At 44.3% G+C, this 11,963-nt stretch overlaps 1 protein-coding gene across 1 annotated transcript in view; it reads right to left on the bottom strand.

Moving 5' to 3' along the window:
* The window catches only part of LOC139603847 (zinc metalloproteinase-disintegrin-like NaMP), a 29,600-nt gene extending 21,145 nt beyond the window's left edge, over nt 1-8,455 (bottom strand). The window contains exons 1-7 of the mRNA XM_071454830.1: nt 8,332-8,455; nt 5,737-5,837; nt 5,023-5,099; nt 3,523-3,601; nt 1,852-1,928; nt 1,194-1,389; nt 687-749 (exon numbers count right to left, since the gene is read on the bottom strand). Of these exons, the coding sequence (XP_071310931.1) occupies nt 687-749; nt 1,194-1,389; nt 1,852-1,928; nt 3,523-3,601; nt 5,023-5,099; nt 5,737-5,837; nt 8,332-8,380 (642 nt within the window). The 5' untranslated portion in view covers nt 8,381-8,455. The remainder of the gene's footprint in view (nt 1-686; nt 750-1,193; nt 1,390-1,851; nt 1,929-3,522; nt 3,602-5,022; nt 5,100-5,736; nt 5,838-8,331) is intronic.
* Between the last annotated feature and the right edge of the window lie 3,508 nt (nt 8,456-11,963).

The following is an 11,963-nucleotide window of genomic DNA, read 5'->3' as shown; positions in this document are numbered from 1 at the left end:
CCTTCAATTCAGGATATTCCCTTCCAAATCAGGATATTCCCTTCCAAATCAGGATATTCCCTTCAAATCAGGACTTTCCCTTCCAAATCAGGATATTCTCTTCCAAATCAGGACTTTCCCTTCAATTCAGGATATTCCCTTCAAAATCAGGATATTCCCTTCAATTCAGGATATTCCCTTCAAAATCAGGATATTCCCTTCAAAATCAGGATATTCTCTTCAAATCAGGATATTCCCTTCCAAATCAGGATATCCCCTTCCAAATCAGGATACTCCCTTCAATTCAGAACATTCTCTTCCAATCAGGATATTCCCTTCAAATCAGGACATTCCCTTCAAAATCAGGATATTCTCTTCAAATCAGGATATTCCCTTCCAAATCAGGATATCCCCTTCCAAATCAGGATACTCCCTTCAATTCAGAACATTCTCTTCCAATCAGGATATTCCCTTCAAATCAGGACATTCCCTTCCAGCTCAGGATATTCCAGCAGGACAAGCACTGCAAGGTCTTTTCTGAATTCCTGTCATCTCCAGGCAGGAATCTCAAATGAAATCCCCTTTAGAAATCCCATTTCCCAGCCAGGCCCTTGTAGCTCATGTAGGAGCCCAGGAATACAAGTTGGGATACCCTGGAAAGCTCCTGTGGGGCTGATCAAACATGAAATAATAATTCCAAAACTCACCAAAGTGTTGTCTGCAACGACATAGAGCTCCAGGTACTTCCTTGCTTTCAGGTAGGCTTTCATCTAAAGGAATCATGGATTTAAAATTACTTTTAAGAGCTTTTCCTATCCCAACCTCTGCAGTTTCAAAGCTGTTTGTTAATTATTGAGGGGATTTCTTTGGCCAGATCATTCAGAAGGGACTGGTTTGGGTTTAAATGATAAGAAGTAGGTTGGATATTGAAATTTTTATTCAGCTATGGAAGGTAAAATAGATATTAATGGGCATTTAGGTGTTAAATGTGCACTGGGCACCTGTTAATAAAGGCAGGAAGGTTTAACTCAGCTGGTGACTCTGAAATCTCAGATCTGCAATATTTTGTTCAGGTTTTTAAGATGTGATCCCACTTCCCTGTGTTTAAACAGCTCCTTTGTGAAGGTGCCAGCAGACCAAGTGGGATTTGGGCTATTTAGGGTTTTCCAGTGGCCACAAATTCCCTTTTTGTGATGGGACAGCCATGTCCTTACCTCTGGGCTGTTGCTGGACTTGAAGATGCCATTGATGGGGTCACTGTGGTCCTGTTCCCAGGAGTTGTTGACCAGCCCACAGGTTTTGATGGGCTCTTGTTTCAGGGCCTCGTATTTGTAAACCACGTGTTCATCCCTGTCCGAGGCTCCCAGGGGCTCAATGAGGAACTTCTGGCCACGGGTCTCAAAATAGCCACTAAAAATGGGTTGGAATGTGAGGTTTTGGATCAAGGCAGCATTTATCCTGAGCACAGAGACCCTTGGAATATTCCAGCAGCCTGAGGCAGCATGCAACACTTTAGAAAAAGAAATTAATTATGGAAGATTTGGGTGCTCTCAGTCAAAGAGAAGCTGGGTTCAGCATTAATTTGATTAAATTCTGGGGGGGTTGTGCTGACAGAAGTGGTTGAAAAGTGGTTTTCATTCCAGGGAGAAATTCAAAGATGTTTTCATCCTGATTTGAGGTGAAAAGCTGAAATATTGTAAGGAACTAAGAATAATTACTTTTCTCCCTTCTCCCTTTGTTTTTTTTTTTGGGGAAAAAAGTTTCCAAAGCCTGAATAAAAATCACATGACTTCTCTCCATCCTGATTCTCTCCTATTAGAACATTCATCCCAGAATCTGCACACTCTGCTCCTGGGACCCAGCCCATCTCACCTGAGCCCTGTGCAGGTGCTGATGCTCGCCTCAGACTCAGCATCCCCCTCCACGTGGCCTCCATAGTAACAATGATCCTGGTGGGAAAAAATCCTCAGTGTCAGCTTGGGGTGTCCATGGGCTCCACTGGATCCAGGGATTTCAGAAAACAAATTAAACCATCTACAAATTACAATGAAGTGCACTACTTGAAGAAGTCGCACATTAGGAGATGCTTAAAAGGAATTTTAAAAGTTCATGACCATTTCCACGTTGGCTGTGGACCCATTATTTTTATCCTTCAACACACAAATTGTGACAAAAAACAACAATTCTGGGCTCTGGTCAAAGCACAGCACAGAAAAATAAGAATATTCCAACTCCCTGCTCCAAATTAAGTACACACTGCTGGGCTCTGCTCAATAAAGTCCACACCAAATGGTTTCCTTGAGCCCAAATTTCAAGAAAAGGCTTTTTAATTACCCATCAATTAAATGCATTGATTTCAGTGAGATTAAAATACAGATATTATATGCAACATGGGTAGGGGAAACTGTTTTGGGACTTAATTGGCTTAAGGATTTATGGTTTCTGTTTCTGTGTTCAAAGAGACTTCAAAGTCACTGAGGGTTTGTGGAGAATTTTACCCACAGCATTTTCCTGAATGGAATTCTTAAGAATCTGTATCCAAGCCTTCATTCCCTGTGCCTTTTGTTTCCTTGTGTGGATTTTGGTTTAACTTTATAATTTATTTGTCTTCCACCACAAAATACCAACTTTGTTACAGGGAAAAAGACATCCACAAAGGGAAAGTTACTGGGGAAAAGAGGAGGATTTATCTCCATCCTTTGGGGATACAAGAGGAAAAACTCCTGATCACAATCCAATATCTCCAGGGTAGGAATTCTCTGTTCAGCACATGTAGGGCTCTTCGAGTTTGTCTTTATCCAGGTTTTTCACTGGATTCATTCAGGGAGTGGAAATAATTGGAGCACTCAGAAAAAAATAACCCAAAATAATCAACCCAGAGTTATTTATGCGCATTTATTTCATTCAAAATCCTCCTAATTGCACCTAACAGAGAAAATTTGGCTTTGAATTCCAGATTGTGTTGTTAAAACCCATCTCATGAGCTTGGAGGAGAACTTCAGGTGGGAGCTTTGGGGGAGATCAGTGTGCAGTGAATTAAAAAATCCCTTCCACAGCCAGCCCCGTCTGTGTGCAGGTGCAGAAGGGATTTGTCAGGGCTCAGAGGAGGCAGCTGGGCTCACAGAGCGTGGCTGGAAACGTGAGCTGGGAGGAAATGGGGATTTATCGGGCTGGGATCTCCCTGGGACCGGGCGGAACTCAAGTCACGGGGCTGGGCAGGTGGAGCCAAGCGTGCACACTCGGCAGAGTCGGGAGCTTGAAAGCTTTGGGATGGCCCTGGCTGCCAACAAAAGGCTGGAATTCGACCCAGACATTGCTCAGCAGCCATGGAGGTGCTGCCTTCCTGGAAGCCAAACTGTGGAGCTGATTCCCAACAGGCACCAGTGACCAACCCCAACTTCCCATTCCTTCACCCTAAATGGCTTCAAACCTGGATTTCAAACCTTTCCTTTCTGTCTCATATCTCCCATGATTTCACAGATCCATGAATCTCATGTGGACCTCAAGGCTGGAAGCAAAGGGGAGAAACCCTTCCTGTATTACCTTGATGCGAGGAGTTGTCGTTATCCGTCGGCCCTCAGCAGAATAAAGAGTTTCAGAGTAATCCCCAGCCAGGAGATCCCTGCAAGAGGCCAAGCAGTCATTATTCCAAGGAAATTGTTGCCATGTAGAAATGAGGTGATGACACAGCACAGGAGTATGTGGGGAATTCAAACAATTACTCAGGTTATTCTTAGTATCGGAGAAACTCGGGAAGCAAAAGCTGCAGGGAGGGGAATTCTGCTTGCTCGTAATCCTTACTCAAACAAAAAGACTTTCCTAAAAGAAGAAAGCAATTAAAGTGTGCTGATGGCATTGGGATGAATTCATCTCCTGGCAGATCTGGATACAAATGTATAATTACATATTGATTTTTTTTTTTTTTGGCCCTTTTTACATCTTCCTAAAAGCAGCACATCTGCAGTGACTCCCATTTGGGCAACTCCCTTCCACTGCCACAATCCCATTTCTCTTCAAAGAACAGAATCTAGTACAACACATTTCCCTCCCCCCACCTCCAAATATTTGGATTAGATTAAAACAAGGCAAGCAGTTAATTACAGGCTATCTTTAACATGAATTGATTATGGCACTACTGTATTTGCACAGCCTCTGGAAAAGCACCCATTAACCCAGACTTGTTGGAGTGTGTGTTAATGTTCTTCTGGAGCCAGACTTTCAATTTCCAGGAAGATTTGGTCCATGCCAAGTTATATTTGGTTACTCCAGGTTCAAGAGGAGTAGTGCTAAGGTAAATATCTGTATCTATCTATCTATCTATCTGTCTATCTATCTATCTATCATTTACCTTTCTATCATTTATCTATCTCTATATCTGTCTGTAATATAGGGGTATATAAATATAGAGCCACAGAATGATTAAGGTTGGAAAACACCTCCAAGATCATTGAGTCTGTCCTAGAATCATGGAATGGTTTGAGTGGGAAGGCACCTGAAAGCTCTTCCACTTCCATGGGCAGGGAATCCTCCACTGTCCCACATTGCTTCAGCCTGGCCTTGGACACTTCCAGGGATCCAGGGCCAGCCCCAGCTTCTCTGGGAATTCCATCCCAGCCCCTCCCCACCCTCCCAGGCAGGAATTTCGTCCTAATCTCTCTCGCTCCATTTAAAACCATCCCCCTTGTCCTGTCACTCCAGGCCACAATTCCATAACCCACAGACTCTTCATGGTCACAGAAAACTTGTGAAATAATAGAAATATATCAAATATGCATTGGATTCACCAATTTAGGAAGGAAATGGGGGAGCAGAGGTAGCAGGAGGGGAAGTCCCTCCATTGTGGCAATGTCTCATCCCAAGCACTTCTTCCACATTCCCAAAACAGTGACAGGATTCTTCCTCTCCCTTTTTCTTTCCTTGCCATTGAAATGTTGCATTTCCCAAACCCCTTCTGTTTCTCAGGGCTCTGATTGCTGGTTTTTGGCAGGAACACCCTGCAGTGGCTCCCAGGGAGGAATAAGGGCAGAGCTGAACTGAACCTACCGATTTTTTCGGAGCTGCAGCACCACTTCCTCTCCATTGGCTTTGATCCCATACTTCACTATGTCATCATATTTGCTCTGTAAACAGATTTAAGTGTCAGAAAAAGCTCTGCTGCAGCTCCTGGCCTCACCAGTGGTGTTATTGGAATGCCAGCCGTGTTCTTTTCCTCCTCTCCTCACCAAAAACAAGGATTCTGCCAGGAGCAGGATAAGCAGGAGGTCACCGTTTGAGGGGTTTTAATTAGAGGAGCAAATTTGACTTTGCAAATTCATTTCTGCCTCCATAAGCACAAATCCTCCGTGCTTGGGAAAGGGCTGAGGGGATGGCTGGGTTCAGACACTTCCATAACACCTTCTGGAATTGCACAGACCATGGCTGCTTTTAATTATTGCTTTCATTTAACCCAAATTCAAGTGTCCACAGGTTATTAAAACTCTGAGTAGTATCAAACCCCACATCTCTCTTTGCAGAGACACAAGTTCAGAGATGGCCTTAGGGATTCTCTTCTCTGAGGACACCTCAGCTCCTCCTCACTGAACACCACCTCACTTCTCCACATTCTTCTGCTCTTCTGGAAGAGCACTTCTCCACATGCTCTTCTGGAAGAGCAAATGTTTGTCCAAATTCTCTTAACCTTGGAAGCCAAGGGTGTTTTAGCTCCACAAATCCTTCCCCATCTCCCAGAATCACCCAAGAAATGATCTCCTTCCCTACCTCTGAGCTGGTTCCTGCAGCTCTCCTGTGCACCGCGTGCAGTTTCTGTGGGTAAACGATTTCATATTGCTCGGCTCCAGAGAACTTCTCTCTGCTGCTCCCTGGGGATTGATGAAAACACAATTTTCATTTACTAAACACCCAATTTCAGGTGATTCTTTGGGTTCTTGCAGCACCTCGTGCTCCCCTGCTTTGCCTACATCCCCTGATCCAACACCAGAGGTTTTCACATCCTGCATTTTGGAGGGGATGCCCTCCCTGGCAACTTGCAGGTGTCCAAACATTTCTTGCAATTCCCTTTGTGTTTCTTCCCCCAGCTCGGAGCAGTTCAAGTCCCAACAAGCCAGCCCAGCCATGCCAGGGCAGCCTTTCCCTCTGCATTTCCCAGTGACATGAATGAATGGATTTGGGTTTGTGGAATGAGCGATCTCCAACCCTCAGCACGTGACAGACAGGCCCAGACTGCCTCTGCACCAGCAAATAAACTTACACAATGCAACAGGAGTCCTGCTTTGGAAGGCTCTGGCATGTAAATAACTGTGGCAGAACTCTAAGAGAGGGTGGTAATAAATAATTACAACTTTTACATCTTCAATTGGGTTGAAGGAGGGACAGCAGAAGGTTGGGGGAGACATTTGGACATGGCCAGGTAAAATAATGGGAGATAGGGAGGAAATCAGGAAAATCTTGAAGGCGCAAGGAATCCAGGAGGTTCCTCAAGACCATTTTGAGTGGTCTCATAGGTCTGGAGGGGCTGTAAAGAGCTGGGTGAGGAAATGCAAGGCTGATAAAAAGAATTTCTTTTTGTTTTCTGCTCTGAAGCTCAGCAAATGCAGAGCAAAGTTAATCTGGGGCCTGCCCTGGGTACACCCTGCAGTCCATCCTGGCAGCTGGGGGCCAGGTTTTGGGAAAACAAGGTCAGGCAAGGGAGATGTTGGTTTGCCCCAAGGAAACAGCAGCTTCTAGATACCCCTGAACTCTTTAATCTCCTAATCTCCTACAAAAGGGAATTTCATCTGAATTGGTGAATTCTTGAGGGTCTGTATTTGAAAAATAAACCAACAACAAAAAAAAAAAACCCTAAGCTGCCCAGAAAGGCAATGAGATCCCACAAAAACAAAGGAGCAGAGCACCTCCCATGGTAATTCCTGCCCCAGGGCCAGGTTTTTCCAGGAGAGAGGTCTCCAATTACTGTAATTTTCTCTCTGGAGCAGGAGAGCACATCCTCGTGCAAATTGTGGCAGTAAAACAAACTGATCCATTCTTTTATCACTGATTTATTTGATTCAACCCTTTCCAAAAGTAATTGCAGAGCAAACCTGGTTGTATCTTGATAAAGCTGTTGATTTAATGGTGCAGAGGGATCCTGTGGCAGCTGAGCTGTTGCACCAAGCACGTGCTGGGAGCAGCTACCAGGTGTAACTTTACTCCTGCCACTCACAACCGTGGTTTATGGGTTTTTTTAAGCAATTAATTATGTTTATTTTCCAAAAAAAATCTGCTGCTTTTCAGATTTCTCTGCACAGGCTTCAAGTGTGTCCTTGTGCAGCAATCTCAGGAATATTTCAGGCCTCCTGGAACAGAGATCCCCAGTTTTATCTCTCCACACCCTTTGTGCAACTCCAGCCCAGAGAGTTCAAGTTAAGGCAAGGTTTAAAGGGAGGCTCAGGACTAAACTCATCCCTTCCCTGCAGTCTGATCCAGACAGAATTTCGAGGAAAACTGGTTGGTTTTGTTTGGAATGAATCCTTTCTTCGAGGGAGTTTCTTAATCAGTGCATTGTCTTTGCTACCTTCAGGCTTTATTTTGAGCTTGAAGGAGGAAGGAAATTCCTCGGGCCTCCTACAACAACTTGTAATAAGGAACAAATAATTGTGTGCTTTTCCAAGGGCTTCAACCAGCAAAAAAAATCATTAGGGAGGATTTTATTGACAATGAAATTGTGGTTTTGTCAAGGTAAATAAGGTAACACTTTAATGGTGTGCACATTTTCAGATATTCTGTGAAAAAAACCCCAAATTATAGATTTGTGCCTGAATGCTAATTCTATGTTTAACTATGGATATAAATCCTGTACATGTTTGTGCAGGCCAAGCTCTGAAAAATTCCATTCCCTGTTGACAGGTATTAAAAGAAATTGTGGGGGAAAAAAAAGTGGGATCTGCTCAGGTGGAGTCACTTGACTATAACCTGAAGTATCATGCAGATAAATAAAGAGTGATCAATACTTTAAATCAGGTAATGTTGTAATTGAATTCATACAGAAATCTGTTATTTTATGGCCAAAATGCTGATAAATTGGTGTGATTGGGTAAATTGGCCTCTCACTTGCAAGGTAAGTATTGCTTTAGTGGCTTACAAAACCAATCAGTTGTGTGTCTTTAGGCAATTTATGGCCACTTTTCAAACAAGTAAATGCTGCTCTAACTAAAGAATTACAGAGAATTGCTTTGAACAGAAAATCCCAAATATCCCTAACTCCATTTCCCAAAGGCTTTAACTCGCTGTTCCTCCCTATTATCTACCAGTTAATAATTAAAACTTCATACAGCATTATCCACAGCAAAAGTGGGAAAGGACTAAAAAATGCAGTACCTTGTTGGAGGAGATGCAGCAGAAGAGCAGAAATGAGGAGGATTCTCATGCTCTGGGTGCTGGGGCTCCTTGGGCTGGAGATGTGGCGCTCCCAGCGCGGCCCTGTCCGCCAGCTGCGCTGGGCTGCGAGTGAGAGGCAGGGACGGGCTCAGCTTTATTCCTGCTCCTGCAGGAGGAAGTGTTTGCTCAAGGTGTTGCACAACACCCAAGGCACAGAGTGTTACAGCAAGGGGAGTTCCTGCTGCTGGGTCCGTGCCCCAGACATCGGGACAGGGCTCGGCCGCTGCTTCGGATCGGCTTCCCTAAAAACGGGGAAAAGGAAATGATTAACGCCAATCAATCAATAGATTGGGAGATTGGAGCTGTCATTGAGTTATAGAATGGTTGGGCTGGTCCTAATTCCATCTATTCATGGTCTGGCTGGTAAAAGCTGAAATAAAACCAGTGGAATGTCAAGGAATGGGAGAGTTCCCAGGATGTTTGGGGTAAAACAGGTCAGCAGGGCTGGGGGCAAAGCTGTGCTTTAATTCTGGGTATTTACCCCTGAATCTGCTCAGTGAATCACTGACAGAATAAACACTGAGCAGAGCCTTTGCTGCCCTGTCACCTCTGTTAGTAATGTTTGCTTCGGGCTCAGGTGAGTCAGTGGAGGAGGCAGAGCAGTGAATGATCCAGGTGAGCTCTGTCCAATAATAATCCAAAAATCTCTGCCAGCAAAGGACCCCACTGACTCAGTCAGCTGTAATAAAGGAGTGATAAAATTGCTCAGGCTACAAGTGTCAATACAAAACTGCTTTAGAGAAGGTGAACTTTTCCTGGGTTAAAATAGAGGTTACAGAGTACAGAGAACTGGAGTGGATCATCTCAATATAAATTTATATTCTTACATGGCAGTGTCAGCAATAAACATGACAAAGTAATTTATATATTCATCATTTATGTTAGTTTATAAATGAGTAAATATATCTGCATAAATCTGCAGGGGAATTATATCCACAGGAGAATTTTACTGCCATTACTCTTCTCACATAAGCATTAGTAAATAACTATTTCTCCGTTGAAAAGTTCTGATTTTTTGAACATTCTGAAGCCAAACTTTCCCCTTAGATTTTTGCCGGATCTCCAGACGTTCTGAGACAGATTGGGAGCTGCAAACAGATGGGTTTGGGCTTTTATTAAGTGTAGGATGGTGCTAATTGATAACAATTTTTGGCAGCTGCTTGTTTGCGACACTTCAGTCAAATATTTCAACTCATGTTGGCATCCCAGGTTAGGAAAGAGGCCTCCAGGGAAAGAACTCAGCAGGATTTGGACATCTCCCTGCCAGGTGCTCATCTGAGTTGCTCAAAATCAGACAGAAGTTGTATCATTAAATTTAGGTTGGTGCCTTTTAAATTCTGTGGAGATGAAAGGAGGACAATTCAGTGTGTTAAATGTTCTATGAATAAAAATAAGCTGGGCATTCTTGGACTGCATCCCTGCCTCGCAAAAAAAAAATAAATAATTAAGAGAAATAACTGTGAACAACTGGTTTTAAAAACAAGTGGCTGCTGGCCAAGCATTGATCTCAGCTCATTCTCTCAGCATGACGCACGTGAAAATGATGTGTGACCCCTCCATCTCCAGAGTTAATGCTCTTAATAAGCTGTGCTTTCCAGCAGGATGGAAGGGAGAGTTTCATCCCAACAAAGGGCTGGCAGGAAGAAGGGAATGTGAGGGGATGAAGGCCTTAGGGAGACTTGAAAGGGAATGGGATGTAATTTCCTTTAGTGACTGGAGAAGCTTTTGATGTTTCTGCCCTCGCTTCAGCGATTCTGGAATAATCTGATCCTGGCTTCTTCCCCTGGAGGTGTTCACAGAGGTGTCCTTGAGGTCTCAGCTGGCTTGGGATTTTTTGAATCCACTAAACAACTGGGAAAAGTCCAAGTGAACAGTTTTCATGTTCCGAGGGGGTAAAATTGGATGGCAAGTTTGTCTCAACATTTAGTAGCTGAATATTGGTGGGTTTAACCCAAGTGCTCCCAGGGCAATGAAAGAAAGGAGCAGCAAAGGGTGAATTTCACCCCTACACTGAAGATCTGCACTGCACGAGTCCTGCCTGGATTGGGAGTAAAAGGAGACTTGTATGGGCAGCACTTGGCAGAGCTCAGGACAAATGCAGGCCTGAATCACTGCTCTGCTTCTGCCTTGTCCCAAAGTTTGTGTTGAATGAGATTTGGAAAGGTACTGAGGCACCAAACAGGGATTTTCAGGAGTAACCAGAGTCTCCTCCAGTACAGCCACGTTCAGCCACCCTGAGACAGAGCTGAGCAGCTGAGGGCCAGGATTGTGCCTGGTTCTGTTCCTGGTTCTGCTGCCCCCATCCACCCCAGCACTGCTCAGCAGCTCTGCCCCAGCACCACCTCCTGTTCCTCTGGGAGCAAGGGAAGGGATGTGGGATTGCACAGGCAGTCATGGCTCTATTGCATCACTGCTCAGTCACCTGCCTTCCTCCTGCCTCCATTCCCTTCTCCCAAGCCCTCCTGCAGGTTATTTTTCTCTAGAATACAAATAAAAGCACATGGCTTTGCCTCTGTGTTCCAGCCCTTCGCTCCCCTTGGCTTCCTCCATCTATTCCCAGCTGCATTCCAGTGTCCCCACAACCTGCCTCTCCCTGGAGCCCCATCCCTTCCTCTCCATTTCCAGAGTGATCCAAAACCCATTGGAGTCAACAGAACACTTTCTGTGGCCTTCCAGGACCTCGGATCCGCTCTTGGATAAGCTCTGTTCCTCTTTAAAAGCTCTTCTTTAAATAAAGCTTTCCCTTGTGCTTGCCTCTGTTGTCTCACACATTCCCAAAGTGAATAATCCTCCTCTTCCTCAATGATGAGCCCTCAGTGTTTTGCTTTCTGGTGTTTTGTTGAAGGAAATGATCCAATGGCTGCTTTTGACCTGAGTGTTTGGAAATGTTCTCTCCCTTGCAGCTGCTCATTACCAGCTCCTCAGCTTAAATGCAATGTTTGTACTACCAGGCTTTAATATAAAGTAAATATAATCTTTTCTCACTGAAATGATGATTGAAACTACCTTAGTAAGCAGCAGCTGAGTTATTTTTGCTGTGTATTTAATCAGGTCACAGTCTGTCATCTGAGCCTGACTAATGAAACCTCATCACAAATATTTTACATCTTGGCAGCACTTCTCGCTATAAGATCACAGACGTATTTGGTGTTTCAAGTGTGTGGCTTCCTTCCTTCCTTCCCTTTTCTTTGAAATGAAAGGCCAAAAATCAGTTACTTCATCTTCCCCCTTCGTTAGCTCCGTTTTGCTTAATTACCCTGCCCCAGGGTGATGGAGGCTGTGCAGCTCCAACCACTGCAGGCTGCACAGAGTTAACTGAAGGCACGGGACCTTGTCATGGATTTCTCAAGAGTCACGAACTTCTTGTAAGTTCTTAACTGGATTAAAGTGATTTTTTTGAAGGTTGAATTCTCTTCAGAACACACCTGCAGCCCATTTCTGGCCGTGGCTCCTGTTGTGTAATTGTGTGCACACGTCCGAGCTGTTTAATGTTCTCCACAGCACAAGTGACAAAGCAGATCATGGTGAATTAAGGACCCTTTTTTTTCTTGCAGGTGTTGCTCCTGGTATTG

The sequence above is a fragment of the Agelaius tricolor genome, unplaced genomic scaffold (assembly GCF_023055355.1).
Source record: "Agelaius tricolor isolate 1412-34295 unplaced genomic scaffold, bAgeTri1.0.p SCAF_41, whole genome shotgun sequence".
Classification (NCBI taxonomy): Eukaryota; Metazoa; Chordata; class Aves; order Passeriformes; family Icteridae; genus Agelaius; species Agelaius tricolor.
This window is presented reverse-complemented; position numbering and strand designations above follow the sequence as displayed.